The 18,244-nt window shown below is 47.2% G+C and overlaps 1 protein-coding gene across 6 annotated transcripts in view; it reads right to left on the bottom strand.

Annotated features, from left to right (window-relative positions):
• The window catches only part of znf827 (zinc finger protein 827), a 47,473-nt gene extending 30,511 nt beyond the window's left edge, over positions 1-16,962 (bottom strand). For all 6 annotated transcript variants that reach the window (XM_042097535.1, XM_042097545.1, XM_042097555.1 and 3 more), the window contains exons 1-3: positions 16,623-16,962; positions 3,416-4,732; positions 738-910 (exon numbers count right to left, since the gene is read on the bottom strand). In XM_042097535.1, the coding sequence (XP_041953469.1) occupies positions 738-910; positions 3,416-4,732; positions 16,623-16,665 (1,533 nt within the window). In that variant the 5' untranslated portion in view covers positions 16,666-16,962. The remainder of the gene's footprint in view (positions 1-737; positions 911-3,415; positions 4,733-16,622) is intronic.
• Positions 16,963-18,244: the final 1,282 nt, after the last annotated feature.

Raw genomic sequence — 18,244 nt, 5'->3', positions numbered from 1 at the left:
ATTCATCCAGTAATTAACAATATCACATGTCAAAGGGATATTATATTCAATTATTAAAGGGATATATATTTAGTATTTTTTTTATCTTCTACTGTGTCTATTGTGCAGTGGAGTTTTTTATATTTATATACTTACATTACTTTTTCTGCTGTAAGTGCATGTTGTGTGTGATGTCTGCAGACCTACTGAGACCTTGAATTTCCCCTTGGGGATCAATAATTAATGTATGTATGTGTGTGTGTGTGTGTGTGTGTGTGTGTGTATGTATCTATCTATCAGAACTTGAGTGAGACCGTCACTTGCTTCATTCAATATATCCAAGAGCTTTGCTCCGTTACGTCATTAACTGCATGGAACATACACTGCAAACTGTAAAGATGTAGCATAGATGGGCATAATCAGCAACACACACCATGTTGATTGTTTCTAAGTAGAACCAAATACCATTACCATTAGGAGACGTCAATCAACCATGTTATGCTATCTTAAAACTACATGAATGTAAATGTCACTTTGATGATTTAGAAGCGGCCTCTGTCTTCTGTGATTAATGGCATCCTTAGATTCCATAACTTAAACCATCAGCTGTGTGCTCAGTAGTCTGTTGGCGAAAGTGGTTTCAGAAAACACCATTACAGGCAACTGGACTGAGCTGACCGTTTAGCCACTGAGTCTGCATATGGGTGTCCTTGGTGACCGCGGGCAGGTAGCGCCCAGAGGTAGGCCCACCTACTCACCTTCATGTGGGACTTGAGATTGTCTTTGCGAGCACAGCGGAAGGGACAGAGGGGGCACTGGTGGCTCTTCAAGCCAGTGTGGATCACCATGTGTCTCTTCCAGTAGCTCTTGCGCTTGATGACCAGGCCACACACTGGGCACTGGAACGGCTTCCCGCCCTCCTCTGGGGACCCTGAGAAGAGGCAGAAAAGGTTGGCTTACCTGAGGACGCACAAGTGCACACTTACTCTCTCTCTCTTAAATCAGCACCACAGATTTCAGCACTGGGGCTATTTTACACCAGTGGTTGTTAAACTGGGGGTCGCCAAAAATAATGGAGGGGGTCGCAAAATTATTTGCAGTGTGGATTAAGGACATTTTTCTCAAGGTTTTTAGTCAAAGGCTGCCATTGACATAATGTCTTTGGTGTTGACATAGCCTACCTATGAGAGAAGATATTTTCTGTCTTTGCTTCCAATGCCCATTCTCGCAACATTTTGAAACCAAATTCTGCCGGTTAGAGAGAAGGGGGTCGTGACACTTGACCCATGTTTTTTGGGGGGGTTGCCAGACAAAAAGTTTAAGAACCACTGTATACACCATGTGCAGGTGTTCCCCTAAGTCACAAACATGAACCTTGTTTGGCCAGTTGAACTCCAAAAGTCTCTGACTATTGCCTTCCACATATCTCAGTGACTCATGTCTTTCAGTGTCTCCATATCACTAGGTCTCTTGGCTTCAGAAATGGAGCTGTTGTCAAAACACTTCATTACCCCAATCAATGCCCAAAGATGGCCTCTGCCGAAAGAGCCCAAACTGAAGGATGTTTTAGTGAGCCCATTATTGTTGTTGGCTCCATATCCTGTGTCCATTAGAGCATAATTGGTCTGATTAGGAGCTGGCATGATTGCATTACAGATTCTACGAGGGGACTGTCAGGGATAGCTTCATAAGTATTCCAGTCTTGTCTGCTGAAAAACATCTGGTAATCAGTGTTTGGTGAAATTACCACGCTCAGGCATTCATTGACCTGGGGTGTAAAACTTCGAGACTGCCTATTTGCAACAATAAAACCACCATCTGTGGCCCAACCTCTCCTCCATGAGGGGATGGCTGGTGAAAATGGAAAGGGGGTGGTGGTGGTGGGGGGGGGGGGGGGGGGGTCTGAAGGTCTTTTCTGGTCGGCAGGAAGAGGGTGTGTGGTAGGAGCAGGTTTCAATGGTGTGCTCCTGATTACGTTCTAGCTAAAGCACACAGAGTGATATAAATGAGAGAGTAGGAACAGTTGGTCATTTCCTAACACCATGACCAACCAACCCACAAACACAAAATTAATCTCCGGCATTAGAAATGACAAGTGTGATCCTTTTCAATAAAGCTCCTAAATAGAACCTTTCAACCCTATGAGGGTGTAGAAAGCGCAAGAACACACTATGCCCAGATGAGGAGATGGGAAAACGGAGTCATATATGAGACATGATGATGCTGTTACAAAACCTTACCTAGCTATGTTTTATAAATGCAGGAAAGGATTGCAGCCAAGTGTGGCTTAAAAATTGGCCTGACCTCTCTTCAGTTGCTGAACCAGTCTAGTACTCATCTGCTGCCTTATATATGCTGAGTGGAAATTCTAGTGGGCCCGTCAGGCTCCGAGTGTGACCTAAATTCTGTGGGATTGTGCTGAGACGGGCTCCTGCTCCAGCAGCGAGGAGCACATGGTCCGCACCAAGCCTGCGTGTCCGCAGGGGAAACACACAGCCGTGTGTGTCTGGGGAGCAGGCCGGCCCCTCAGACCCTCCCCCGCTGGGCCTCCAGACCTTTCCCAGGCTGCAGGGCCAACTCTGAGCAGAGCTGCAGGTCTGTTACAGCAGCACACACACACACACACACACACACACAGCCCTGCAGGAAGGCATGGCACACCTCCGCCTCTCCGCTGCCATTTTACAGCAGCACACTGGGGCCGAGGGCCAAGCACCGCAAAATGACAATGAACTGTACAGTTTCAAATTACTGTCCGTTTGTCGACGTGTGAAATGAGCAATTCTTTTCACTTGTACCCATTGTTATGATTCCAGCTTGGTGTGAAGTGTCTGGCGCCCACCACTGAAGGATGTGTGTGGCTCCAGCTGTGTGGCCCGCGACCTTCAGAGGCCCGCGACCTTCAGAGGGGATTCTGTACAACACAAACTACTGTCCCTTTTTCTAGACCCATTGCTCTTTGGGAAGACTCAGCTAATTGTTTTGTTTTAATGAGGACTTAATTCTTGAGAGGATATTTCAGATAGATTTGATCTTGTTTTTATCAGATCAAAAATGAATGAGATCACTTCCCTATTTAATATATGCTTGAGCATAAGAAAAAGACGTTCACTTTCTTTTTTTTGTTGGAAAAGGCACAACCTTAAAACGTCCTTTGCCTACTCAACCCTGGAAACAAGGTCCTCTGCATGGGGCCACTGACATAAAAAAGCCTTTGTTAAGTGGAACACCACTTTAAAGTCACAGACCTTTTGTGTTTTCAGAGGAGGGAATCATTAAGCAGAGTTTTCTTTTATTTTTTTACATTTTTAAGTCTCCCTTTTAATACATTAACCAATGGAAAGATGGTCACCGTGCTTTCTCTGGGTCAAATGTATACAGTAGCATTATTTCACTTGAATTTCACAAAGCCACAGAACACCAACACCACTGTTACCTGCTTGACTGCTGGACTTGGTTCTGCCCTTTGGGGTGGGGGGAAGCAGCAGGTCCATGCTCTGAGTGGACGTGGGGGTTTTCTGATTCCTGTCCACCAGGGGCTTCACGTCGTCTGTGGAGCCCGGACCCAGATTAGTGTCCTTCTTGTCGGCCAGTAGGTTGCCTGCTGCTCGTGCCGCCACCTCCTTCAGGAGGGCAGCCGACGAGGTCATGGACACGAGCGAGAGGAAGGAGCTGGCAGGGCTCTGGTGCTCCGCTGCCGCCATGCTGCTCTGCTGCTGCTGCTGCTGCTGCTGCTGCTGCTGGCTGCGCTCGGACACCTTCTTGGAGAGCGCCGCTAGCGTGGAGCTGGCCGACTGTGGGCTAAAGGGGGAGGTGAAGGCATCGAAGCGCACCACGTCATCCGAGCCGCGCGTGCCTAGCGGTGGCATAGAGGTGGAGGAGGTCACTGAGGAGGAGGAGGAGGAGGAAGAGGAAGAGGAGGAGGAGGAGACGGAGGAGGCCGAGGCCACGGCAGCGCTCTTGTCTTGCAGCACAGCGTTGGCCGCTGCCTTCAGCTTCTGGATGGCCGAGTCCGGAGACAGGCTGCTGCCGCTGGCTCCAGAGCATCCGGACGGTGGTGGCCACTTGTCGGCCATGCCCACCCAGACAAAGCCACTGTTGGTGGCCACGTTGTTGCCACTGGTGCCGTTGCTGGGGCTGAAGGGATCACCGGTGGACTCCTGCTTGACGGTGACAGGCACAGGTGAAGCAGAGGCGGAGGCAGAGTTGGCACTGTTTCCGCTGCTGTTGGCCAGGCGACGGGCGAGGGCGCTGAGCTGCTGGGCGTGGTGGGACAACGGCGAGAGCGTCAGGCCAACGGGAGGCGAGTCGGACGCTCCTCTGGCCGCCGCGCCTCCCGCGCCTATGCGCCCCAACAGCGCTCCTTCCTCCAGCTTGAGGGAGCCAGACTCCAGGAGGCGCCGCAGGTTGCTGCTGAGCGGCTTGCCCAGCGCATGGGCAGTGGCGTCCCCGTAAAGCGAGGACACCACCGAGGAGAGGGAGTCCTGCGCGTTCAACACGGCCCCGTCCAGCCCCAGCAGCTCCAGAGAGGCACGCTGAATAGGCGTGGAGCAGCCGAGCGAGCCCTCGGACGCTGGGGTGTCCGCCAGCTCAGGCCTCGCTGGACCACTGCCTGCATCGGGGGAGACCCGTAGCTCATCGGGCCGCACATCACCATAGGACGAGTCCGAAGGTGTGTCCGAGGCGTTCCCGAACCAGCCATCATCCTCGGCAGCACCACCCTCAGGCCCCCCCTCTGAGACAGAGTCCACATCTGCGGAAGGAGACAGGAGACATGTTTAGCACACACTAGCATTACAAACCCCTCTGCACCATCCTCCAGCAGCACCAGCAGCCCCATCCACTGTACCAGTTGTGTCAAATACATGACCATGGAAAGGCTGCGAGTTTACAATTTGCTTCATTTTTTTCTCACATAATAGTTTGGACTGACTGCTGAGCTCTTATTCTGCATGCTCTGTACCCTCAATATTCAGTTCATATGTTCTGATGTAAAAAAAACACTCACAGTCAGCCTACATTACCAACTAAAGAAAAATGCATTTGCAATAGCTAAATTTGTTTGCCTCAATTTATTTATAAAAAGCTAATCTAGTCTTCCTACAAATGTTGGCTTCACATTGGGTACAATGGCTTAATGTAAAAGCAATATTCTTAGGAAAAATTTGACACAAATAAATAATGAATTTCAGGGTTTATGGGAAAATCAGTGGCTTCCCTTCAGCGAGGCACTGCACGGTAAAATAACTTGCTTTTCATTCTTTTTTTAAACCATTTTTCCCCCTCACAGGGTCTAAAGGAGTCTAGTAAAGGGGTTACCATGGTGACGGGTCCTTCTGGGAGGCTAGACAGCAAAGATTAGGGTAATAGAGGTTACAGAACTAGATTAATATTCATGAGCGGACAGATACCACCAGGGAGCCAATAAGGATAGGGTTAAGGTCACCAAGGGTCATTAATATACACTTCATGTATCAATATTCATAAGCAAAACATTACAGCTTGCCAGACAAGGGCGAACAAAAGAAAAAGTGAATCTTCCTGATACATATTAACAAACCACCACAGAAACATGTTAGAAAGCTACAAGTCTGTATAAGGGGGCCACAGCCAAACCAGCATTCTTCTCTTCCTGACTTTAGACCACATTTCTGACCACATCAGTTGATCTATAATTGCATGCATATGTACACCTATCCTCACACTGCATTACCAACAAAGACAATCTGCAGATGAGACATAAACACAACATCAGAGTGGCATCAGAGCCCAGGAACTTGAATATAATGTCTTGAAACTCATTTTGGTGGGCTCCCCCTCCTCCCTCACTCAAACACATCAAGGCTGGCCTTACACTGATGACCCCAGCATAAGCCTGGTGCGCTGCACTCTGTTTACAGGGAAAAGAAAAGCCGTTGCCCAGCAACGCCACCCCTGCGACCCGCAGGGATCATTACAGTCAGTGCACATCTGGCCGGCACTGACTGTGTGTGTGTGTGTGTGTAAGGGGTGGTGGGTCTGTAACCGAAGTGACCCTATCCAACAGTACACCCCTGATACTGACAGAGACATACTTCATCATCCTTTCCTCCTCCCTCACACACACACACACACACACACACACACACACACACACACACACACAGTGCAAAACTATGTCTGCTGATGCTTGTGAGAGTTGGTCAGAAAAGAAGAAAAGAACATCTGACGGTACACATTAGTTTCTAAGACTGTGACTGTGATGCAGGACAGATCCACTGCCATGTGATGAAAAACTCAGCAACCATCTGAGCCCGACTAAATTTCATATTGAACGCAGACTTGCACTTACTGCAAATCACCTGGGCACCACAGCAAACTGCAGCAGCCATGAGCTACACTCATGTGACAAGCGTAAACCCTGCCTCTATAATGACTCTAATGCTGTTAGCAGGAACATGGCTGGATTGTTGACCCGAACTACTGCACACACACACACACACACACACAGTGCCTGGCCATGCAAGGCTAGGCTAGGCTAAGCTACGCCTTGCCACTCTGAGCTCCCTGACCATGGCGTGGAGGCTTGACTCTGGACTAGAAGCTCTGTGGGCGGGCTGACATTTCCCAAGGTCATGGCTCGACCACATTTCCGCCAGGCTTTGTCTGAGACAGACAACCCCCCTGGCTCCTGACACACTCTCTCTTCTCTCTCTCTCTATCACACGCACACACACACACACACACACACACACACACATACTTTAGCCTTTCTCAGACACCACAAAAACATACATAATGTGCTGGCGCTGACACATTCATAACTCACTTTCATATTGTTCTATGTGAATAGAAAATCACAGACTTTATGACAAAAACAAACCTGAAACTCCAGCTGGTTCACAATGGCTAATGGAACATGGAACGCAGTAGAAACAGTCCACTGCTGAATGAGCAATGATAAGTGATGGGACTGTGCTTATACTGTACGTGTGTGTGTGACTAACAGGGTTGTACTGAACTGGTTCGGCATTCCCTCCAGTGCCAAAGGCTGCGCTACAGATCTACAGAGCTACAGATCTACAGAGCTACAGATCTACAGAGTTACAGATCTACAGAGATACAGAGGGGCTGTTCAAACGGTATGACTGATATGCGGTGCGGTACTGTACAGCGGAGCTGGTGTTCAGCTGAGGGTAGCCCCGCAGGCTACAACCAATCACATCTGACCCTGACTGTGAGATCAGAGATAAAGATTAATTTAGTTTTACAATTAAGATGGTCTTAATAGAGGAATAGACGTGATTAGCCTAGGAAGAAAAATCCAACTGACTGATCAAAAAATACAAATATATGCTATAAGCTTACACATTGCAACACCATCCTATACAACAATAGTGCTGCTCCTCAGAGTTCTCTAACGTTACTATGCATTGATCCTTGTGTGTTGGGAGATCTGGATGCGTTAAATTGCTTATATCTGTTAAATCTGTTTGTAAAGTGTCTATATGTCAGTTTTGAAATTAGCACTTCGCCAGCAAGCAGTACTTTATGGGCAGTTGTGCTAAAGTTCGCTTGCTAACATAACTATAAATAATATTTTAGCATTGTTTTGGTCATACAGTCTATGGTTTCTGTGGTGATCGACGCAGACACAGGCGACACCGAACTTCGAAACCACACACCCCCTAGCGTTATGGCGGTGAAATGCACCGCGATGCAAAGCAACCCGACGCAGAACGATAAAAGGGTCACAACGCCGTAGGAGTGACGGCGTAGCTACGCCGTGGAGTTGATGTAGAAGCATGTAACAGCCTTAAGAGTTTACATTACTATGCATTGATCCTTGTGTGTTGAGATTTGGATGTGTTAAATAGCTTGTAATTTGGTGCCAGCATAACCACACTAATTTCAGCTTTATTTGACTAACGGGGCCAGCATATCCGCACTAATTTCAGCTTTATTTGGCTAACAGGGCCAGCATATCCACACTAATTTCAGCTCTCAGTTGTCCATCAGGGGACACGCAGAAGATGGCCAGAGGGGGAGGATAAGGAGTAGCTGGGTTCCTTTGGTAGGTCAGCAGCCTCATGACTTGCGTGAGGTTGCCCACCAACACACTGCAGTTATTCTGCGACTTAGTCAGGCATAAAAATCAGCCCAGCTGACCCCAGGGTCACGACGAGGGCACTGGAGAGGAGAGGAGTGGAGAGGCAGGCAGGGAGGAAGGGAGGGAGGGGAGAGAGAGAGAGAGAGAGAGAGAGAGAGAGAGAGAGAGAGAGAGAGAGAGAGAGAGAGAGAGAGAGAGAGAGAGAGAGAGAGAGCGGGGCGGGCGGGCTGGCTGCTTCAGCAGAGTGCTAGAGAGAGCAGCCAGGCCATTAGTCGATTAAGCCTGGGCGGGGCCATCAATATTCCCCTGATGCCAATGGAGCAGAGACAGGCACTCCAGCGACAGCAGCCACAGAAACGGGCAGAAATGCAGCTCAACTGCAGCCTCAACCCCAATGCTATACAAAAGGACTTCCCCAGTACACCATTACAGTACACTTACTAAATCACATTCACAGATGAAATGGCAGCCCAGGGTATAACGACCGATGCCTCTTTTAAATTATTACAAAATATGGAACAATAACTGCACATGAGCACCTAGCGGACCTGCTCCAGCCTCCTGAGTGAGGCAGTGCGATGCGGAGCGGAGCAGGGAGAGGTGGACACTGGCCGCTGGGGGGCTTGCACGGACGCTGTCAGCGAGGCGGTCGCAGCACCGCAGGCAGATAAGGAGCGGTGGCGGTAATTAAGTGTCCGGCTGGGCCCTGCCGGGGGTTGCCATGGCCGCGGGCGATGCTAATGAGCCAGCCTGCCGGTCATTGAGCGCCTTATTAGCGGTGCGGACGGCAATATGGTGAGATGCGGTGCTCGGGCCGCTCTGTGAGCTCTGGCGTCACTGTTGACTAACGGAGCGCCAGAGGGGGGGGGGGGGGGGGGGGGGGGGGAGTAATTCCGTTAATTGGGACACTCTCAGGATCGCCCAGCCTGTCCGGCTGATGGCTGTGGAGGAACGGGGGAAAGGTGGGAACTGCAGGGTTCTCAGAGCAACGGAAACGGATGGATGTGGATTTTATATTGTTCCTCATATCAAATCATTAAGACCTTTTTAGTACTATAACTCCAACATCATTGAGGTCTTGACTAAAATGAGATGTGTCCATTTTTCCCATGGGGTTTACGATTACTTTTCTCCTCACAATCTCCTTAAAACCCAATGGTCATATTTATCTCAATCCACAGGACCATCAATCCCAAGCTTTTAAACTCCCTGGCACCATCTCACAGCACAGACAGAGGCCTTGGATGGGCCATATTTCTCCCACAGCGAGACTACCCTCTCAGCATGGCCCTTTGCTATATATAATGGCGGGAGATGTCGTGGTGAAGTGTACTACATATTACCATCTGTGTATTTTGGGCTTGGCCTCGGCAGACTGTGGGCACTTTGGGCAGCGAGCCAGAGGTGAAACAGGAAGGAGAAGTGTTCTTGGAAGAGAATGAGACGGCTTCGGCCCCCAGACCTCTGAAATTCCTCTCCGCAGATGGAGCGACCTTTTTCTGCTCTCGCGTTTATTTTTCCCCTTCCATTTTTAGACCAAACCAACGAGAAAAAAAAAGCAGGACCAAGAACACTCATAATCTCAGATGTGTCATCAAAGAGCACAGCGACTACAGCATGAGTGAGACACACGGTTTCCATATTCTACCATGTGAAGATCCGTCTACTGAATGCTTATCCCAACAATACCAACAGCAACATCATCCACATAAACATATTCATGTCGACACCTATGTATGCGTTGCAAAATTCCCCTTAGTCTCTTCCCTTCTCTTCCAATTAGACGACACTAACGCCACACAATACAAATCATCATCGCTGTGTGACAAGCTTGTTTTAAGAGGTAATGGCATGAAATCAGTAGCACACAGTAAGACAACAGGAAGTAGATATAAGTGTAGCTAGAGGCAAGCAGAGCAAAGGGACGGGATGCTGAGGTGGGTTACAGTGGGTGCTATGACGCTAATGCCACCATGCGTTCACACCAGCGCTGCCCACTCAGCCAGACATGGTACATGGTGTGCCACAATCTGAGGCACCAGGGGAGCTTTTTCTTTTTCTCTCTCTCTCTCTCTCACTCACTCTCTCTGATTTTCTCACATTGCCTCGCACACTCTGTCTCTCTTCTCTCTCGGCTCCCCTCCTCTCTCTCCTGCAACTGTAAATCACACTCGTCCCACTAGCGCAGCCCAAGATGCAGCCAAGCTTGACTACCCAGCCACCCAGAGAGAGAAAGACGGGCAGGGACAGGGGGAGATAGAGAGAATGGGGTGGGGGTGGAGGGTGGAGGGGGGGCTGTTGCTTAGTGTGAGAGGAGGGACAAAAAAGATGGCTTTTTTATAGCAGCATTGGTGTGACAGCAGCTTGGCCACGGAGCCCGCGGCAGTGCCTGCTTGGATTCGAGCCTGTCACTCAAGACAGGGACACTAATCAGGATTGGTCCCGGTTTCTTCCCCAGGAACAGAAGGGGGGTGGGGGTGGTGGGGGGTGGGGGGTGGGGGGGGGGGCAGCTTGCAGCCATTAAAAAAAAGGTTGGTGGGGGAGAGAGAATTGTAAGCCCGGCAGGGGAGGCTGCCCTCATTTACATGCAGGGCCATGAGAGGCCAAGAGCTGATTCCTTTTCCAATCTCCATGTTAAACGCTGGCCAGGGCGGCCCACGCTCAGCCAGCCATTGTTCAGCCACGCTGCTCTGTGTCACCACGATACCCATCTCAGCTTTCAAAAAGTAAAAGAAGAGACAACACCGCCAGATAATGATGACCTTATCTACGCACACACCTAAAAAAGACTGTCATTGGGTACAGTGGGCTTATGTTGGTCAACCTTGTTGTTTTTCCCCGTGGCATTCATCATATTTCTTTTTTGCATTCAGCCAGCCAGTCATTTTCATTTATCACAATTAGGTTTGTCTCATTCAGAGACACTCCCGCGAGATTTCACTGTTCACTGGAAGAGAAATGATTACTATGACAACCATCTCTGTGACTTGCTGGGTGAGGGGGGCAGTTTGGAGCAGTCAGACATTTTGTGATGACCTCATCTTAGGGTTTTGAGGGGTCACCAAGGCCTGCCCCTCACACAGCAGCTCTGAGTTAAGGCGGCCAGAGCCCACTCACTGAACCGAAAAGTCCACGTCAAAATGACTTACGAGGGCGAGGGAGGCAGCCAGAGGAGGATGGGCTGACTGCAGCAGACCCTTACTACACTCTAGTCTGGTTTGCATGCCAAATGGGGCTTTTAAATGGTTTTTCAGAAAGGATTTGCACTAATCTGAAAAACCTTATGGAAGAAGTGCAAATACATCTGCCACTGACCAAATCCTGGAACGTGCAGAAATAATGACACAACAACCTGAGCCAACATGGTCCCCTCTACAAATGGTCTCTTCCAGAGCAAACCAAAACAGACACGTCAATCACTGAGCTGAACATCAACATTCAAACAATAATACATATCACAACCTTTGAAATCACCACTGAATACATAAACAACCAGATAGATGCTGCTACAGTATGTACCCAAAGAATTCAATGCATCCCTACAATGTTCCCATAAGAAAACATGGAAAATGTCCATCAGTGAAGAGGAGCCTGTGAAGAGCCCCTCACCTCCCCCAAACACTAGTAGCTAAGCTGCCTACACTCACCTACATTTGAAGCCTGTATGTCAGCCCACTGCACCACTGACAAATCGCTTTCACAAAGAAGATGTCACAAATACAACTTGGCCCTTGTAGAGCAGCCAAACCCTCCTCTGGTTATACATCCGTTCCCCTGAAAGCTGCCAATAGCTTAATAAAATGCTACTCTATATGAATGCCTTATGTCTTAATATAAACATAACATATTCTGCCAGTCATTAGTGTTACCTCATTAGTGTCCCTGCTTGTTGCCCTTCTATGTTCATAAACACTGTGGGTACTTTCTTGACCAGGGGTTAAGTTAAGCTTAGACAAGTGAGCGCTCAAAAGCGCTAGATGGTCTGGCAATCCAGGGCATCTTTGTTGATCTGCACAAGGGAGCGAGCTAGGATGTGAGCAGTAATGAGTGTATATCCATGAAGATAACAGGCTCTTAGAAATGGTGCCCAATTTGGCACTCTGCAGTAAATTCATGCACATCCTGGTCCACAGAAAATCCAAAAGACAGGTTTTAATCGTATGCCTCTTCTTCTCCACACACTTTCTCAGCAGTTTCAAAGAGACCCTTAATTTCATGCTACAGATAGGCATGAGCTGTGGTGCGCTGTTACTCAAGAACAACTGCCCCAAAGACAAGCCTCCATCCTCACAGTGGAGTAAGTGGGGCTGCTTCAAGTCTCTCCTCAGTCATTTCCATCTTCCCTTTGAAGTCTGTGAGGCAAGCGCGTGCACACACACACACACACACAGAATGTGAGTGAGAGAGAGAGTGTGAGTGAGAGAGTGAGAGAGAGAGAGAGAGAGAGAGAGAGAGAGAGAGAGAGAGAGAGAGAGAGAGAGAGAGAGAGAGAGAGAGAGAGAGAGAGAGAGAGAGAGAGAGAGAGAGAGAGCTGGCTAATAAATCACACCCGTGTTTAGTGAGGCCCGTCTGGCTCTGGCACAGCCTGATGGCTCCGACTCCCTCTGACTCCGCAGCTCAGTCCCCCTATGAGCGCCGTTGCCATTGCATCCGCGGGCGTGTGAAAGGCCTGTCCTGGAGGGGCTGGATGCACTTGTGTGGTACAACAACAGAGAAAGCGCCTCAAGCTCTCGAGCTGCTACTAACCCCCGCCATTCCCCCATCCTACTGCACTCCACCAGTCTCCCCAGCTGAACCAGCGAGCTGTTCCTTGTGAACGGCTGCCAGCAGAATGCCTGCTACTCCTGCGAGAGGGTTATTACTCAGTGTAGGGGCTCGGCTGTAGCCAAAGGGCTGCTCTCTGTGCTGTAGATCTCCATGTTGTGACTTGTCAACATGCGGAAAATCGTTTACTGCGCCCAGGCACTATTCCACAAGGGCATTGACTGAGATGGGCTGGTTGAAGGGCTGTGTTTAGATTTCTTTTTGGAGATGTTTTTAGCCTTTCCTTGACTGTAGGTGTACATCCACTGGCAATCAGTAATTCCCTGGCATCTTTTCAAACTGATAAAAAAAAAAAAATCAGGTATACTGTGGTTTTAGTTGGTTAGTTAATGAGAGAAAGCCAAGAAAACAAATACAATGTACCGTCACCCAGATATGGCAAAGAATTGAAAGTTGATTCCATTTAAAGAGAAAATATGTTATACATGTGTGTCTTAGGAAAACCTAATTTGACCCTCATATATGCAAAGAGCTTCAGTGTGTAGGCCTACTGGCTTTTGACAGGTCAACCTTTTTGTTAGATTAGCGTTTTGTAATTACTGCCAACAGTGAAGCCATGCTGTCAGCGTGAGACTGGGGATCACAAGACCACCCACTCTGCACAACAGGTCCAACTCTGGTACCACATAAAACTTAAACATCTTTCAGTTCTATGACCATGTGTAAGAGTCGAAACCTGAAAAGAAGAAACTCAAAGAGACCCTTTTGTGTGGTTGACTTTACAGGCCCAACTCTGACATCTGACAGTTGTCGAACACCTGAGCTTCCACGGTGTTCTTCATAAGTATGACATTCAGCATCATTATACGCTTGACCTCCAGTGAGCAGACCCCATGTCTGATCAGGCCGGTTGGGGCATGGAGGGGGTCCTGTTGGGAAGAGGTTTGCTTTTTGGCACTTATTCCCAACACTACGGGATGCCAAGGGCGAAATGGAAACCTCCCCTCATTTTCCTTTCCCCTTAATCCAATGTTTTCAAGCCCTGGCCCAGCCAAGGTCATTATAATCATAGTGGAGTGGAAGGATGCCAGTGACCTACCATTACGGTAAGGTACGGGAAGAGAAAGAAAGGGAGGGAGGGAGGGAGAGAGAGGGGAGAGGGAGAGAGCTTCTCCATTCAGCCCCACTAGTGTTTAGAGGTGGAGTGTGGGGGGCAGATGCAGTATCCATATACAGTTTGAAAATGCATCCCTCCATTTCAAATGCAGATAACCTCACATCCGTCTGAAAGAAAATGTCTTCTCTCCCAGAGGAGGACATTTTAGCTGATGGCAAAGGTCAGAGCTTAACCTTCACTGTAATAAAAGACTCTGTGGCTCCTCAAAATGGCGACTGTCCACAAAAACAAAGAATGCGATGGGTGGGGAATTGGTGAGGCAGGGGACTGGAGAAAAATGTGGCAAGACCCTAACCTCGAATCACCTCAAGGACGAGAGAAAAACCTACACAAACACCTCCATGACGTTCAGCTTCCAAATTCAACCACTTCCTGAACACCTGTGCCAGATGAATGTCTAAACTTTTACTGCAGCACAGAACTGGGATTTTTTTTAATAGTTCAATTGGAAACGAACAACCAAATTATCAAATCATTTTGGGTATATGGGTATATCAAATCATTTTGGGTGTATGTCTGCAGTAGGGGTGTAACGGTACACAAAAATCACGGTTCGGTGTGTACCTCGGTTTTGAAGTCACAGTTTGGTTAATTTTCGGTACAGTATGCCTGTAGGTACTGCTAATCTAAAATTCACTGACAATAATTTTGTTGCACGGTGGGAATAGTATTTTGAAAAGGTGTCAAATGTTTTTGATGTTAATTGACTAAACTGACATATGGTCCACTACACTTGTTTGTGTGGAAACTCAGATATGAAACATGGTCCGCAAACAAAAAAAGCCTACTGTTGATTACTGTTAAAGACTGTATGTCTTTGTGACATCTGTATTGAACCAAACATCCTGTACCTAAACGGTTCGGTACGAATAAGTGTACCTTTACACCCCTAGTCTGCAGTGGGCTATAGAGTATAAAACAACAAGTAAATAGGGGAGATTCTGTTCAGATTCTATTCAGTCAACAGCTGCTAGGATTCTTTGACTGTTTTTTTCAACAGAAAATTATTTTCTGCAGATGACATGTGACATGTTTTATGTAGATGACAGGATATATTAGAGCCAAATGAAAAATGTACAGAAAATACGTGGATGTATGGCCATAATATCTTTACAATGTGCAAACAAATTATTCAACACCAGTGGGGAGCCAATTATCAATTTAGCATTCTGTACACTTTCTGAACGAAAAAAAAAATTGCCACAACTAAAATTGCCCATCAACTACATGTCTTACAGGTGTCCTACAGCATGAAAAGCAGTTGGTAAGACAGGTGTGATGTCACACTTCCACAAACCCACCTCCAGAGACCTAACACATGGAGAGAGGAAACAAAATACAAACCCACACCTTTCGGAACAGAATCCAGGGTCACCTACCGCCAGATTCACTTGGAGAGGTTAAGCGCTCACCCCAATATAATTAGGTATGTAGACCTCAAGGCTAGAGCAAACTTAACACCACTGTTTTCCAGTAGCCTAGACCTTATAAGGTTTACTATACAAAACCCTGGTGTGACTCAAAATGTGTGAGTCAGTTAGAACTTAGTTCTTCAAAATGTGTCAAATTAGCCATGGACAAATACGCAATAATCAAAAGATTCAACACTAAGGGAAACGGCCACTTGCACATTGTTTTGTGACAAAATTACATATTATGTCTGGTCAATTTCTTAGTTGACGAGTCTACCTCAGGGATCCTCTAGTGGCCAACATTAGCAATTGCGCCTTCTTATTGCTGAGCTGATAAAAGCACAATCCTCATCCTAGCTACACCGGGTCAACTGAACACAAATGGTGATTTCTGGTTCCACTGGGTGTAGTTTCAAGCGACGAAAACCGTGAGGTGTGTGTCGCACTTCACGTTCACAACGAGGATAAGTGCAATTCGCCTCTGTGCCCGCGTTATTGATCGTAGTCTGTCTGCAATGAATGGCTGCAAAGGGAAGGAAAAACCATGAACTTCAGGTGACCGACCATGGCTTTGACACAGGCAGCCTGCAGACATGAACCCCACTGAACTGGGAGGGGTGGAAGAAAATACCTCAGCTTAAAAAAATCTTTTGACACGCAAAATAACTCGACATATTTAAGAAACCAATGCGTGAACAAATCAAGCAGTCCTTTAACACAACACGTTAGAAAGTTGTATGAATGCGTTTAATAAAGAATTAAGTTGACAAGCTAATAGCACTGAAGCTAGCGAGGCAGGGGCATGGAAGCCCGAGTCTGCCTTGTCTGATCCGCCTGACCCTTCATTTTATTGCGGCCAGAATCTCAGAACCTCCCCTTTCTCTTTCGCGGGCGAGAGACTCCGTCAGACGGACAGATACACGAAAACGCTCCGCTATAAAGGCGTATACAACCAGTACACAAGCAAACTGACCGCAACCTTTTGGCGGAACAGGACCTTTATCGATTATCTACTATTAAAGCCACCGCTACTGCACTCGCTGACTAGCCTCTCATCGCCAACATGGCTGCCTAGCACAGACCTAAAAAAGGAGAAATAACCTACGCCGTGCCTTTGTCTGCTTCACCTCTTTAACCCTAAACTACTGCGCAAAACACACGGAGAACCGTCAAAATCGCACTAATCAAGAAATCGACTTACGTGAAGGCAGGCGCTTAGGTTGCTCCTGCTTCCTCCTTGGCATTTTCCCCCGTTTTATCACATTCTCCTTCTTTTTAGGGGTAAGAAGAAAAAAGGTATTTTTCCATTGAAATTTTTGCGAGAGAGCGTGGTGGCAGGGACTTATCGTGCACCTGGCTGTCCTCGGTTTCAAAGTATTGTTGGGAATAGGGAATAGTGGAGGAGGTGCTGTTGTTGTTGCCGTGTCTTGACTATGGCTGCTCTCTGTGTAAGTGTGTGTCTCTGAGCCCCTAACTAACACTAATGCAGGGATCAAAGGGCAGCAACAGCAGAGCACACACACACACTCCCTCTCCCTCTCTCGCGCGCTCTCTCTCTCTCCCTCTGTCTCACACATACACACTCACATTAGAACTCGCCCGCTAGCTACAGCTAGCGCCGGAGAGAAGGGCAAGCTGCCCCTATATGGTTCTAAGGTAGGCTATATCCAACCAAATGAAATTAAAAAAAATAAAAATATATATAAATACTGTAAAGTTGGTAGCCTTCTATTATATAAAAACAAAAATCTACAGGTGCTTAATTTTTGATGACCGTGAAAAACAATTTATAATGCATAGCTTAGGCTACATTAAATGAAAACCTAGGGAGCCACATTGGCTATCTTTGCATTATAACTTGCAGGTAGAAAGATGCGTTAAAATTGTGAAACGTGATGTAAATCATGTACACTTATTTTTATAATAGGGCTGATTAGTAGACTAATATAAAATGCTAATATGAAGAATAATTCAATATGCACATTTACCTGTGTGGTGCGTGAACATATAGTGGTTACCTACAGGCTGCATTTTAATCATCTTTAGTAGCCTAAATTAATATATAGGCTGATATTAAAACTGCTGTTCCATCTTCCTCTGACAAAATAAAACAGGATGCAAAAGCTTCAAGTCTCAACACAGTAGAACATGTTATCATCTCCTTATTCCATCAATGTCAACAAAAGCCTTTGTTTTGCAGTGTCAGAGCTGGACCCTGAACAGGTTGCTATCAGCAGAGCATGCATGCTGCCCCCCTCTAATATCTAATAGTTGTGGCGCAATTTGTACTTTCACACACAACCATCTCCACCTATCTCTCTCTAGCTCTTTCTGGTGTTGAAACAACTGTGGAATCCCTTGTCATCTTGCTATGCTTCCTTAGCAGCCACTGGCATGTGTGTTACCGTGGCAATTAGTGGGAGCCCAGATTAGCTCTCTTGGTGGGCTGATGTAGCCTAGAGGTGACTGACACCTAGCCTACTGTACTTCTTTCTCATTACAATATGCTATATCACAATGAATATCTGTGCTGATTTTGCTGTAAAGTCCAGGGATGGGGAAAGGATGACTGCTATGCAATGTGTCTGGGAAGGCTGCTATACAGCTGGAAAAAAAAACAAGGAAAATTACATGTAGACAGTCTAATACAATTCTATATTATACAATTCTAATGTTTTTGAAATAGCCTGTTCATGTACATTCATTCCAACATATATTTTACCAGCATGTGTGTATGTGTGTGTGTGTGTAGCATTCTTGTTTTTGTTCAAGTTTAGCTCAGTCACCATGGCGAGGTCACAGTCTGTTCCGTGACCCCAGTGA

The sequence above is a fragment of the Alosa sapidissima genome, chromosome 1 (genome assembly GCF_018492685.1).
Source record: "Alosa sapidissima isolate fAloSap1 chromosome 1, fAloSap1.pri, whole genome shotgun sequence".
Taxonomy (NCBI): domain Eukaryota; kingdom Metazoa; phylum Chordata; class Actinopteri; order Clupeiformes; family Clupeidae; genus Alosa; species Alosa sapidissima.
The sequence above is the reverse complement of the archived record's forward strand: the minus strand, read 5'-3'. Positions and strand labels throughout refer to the sequence as shown.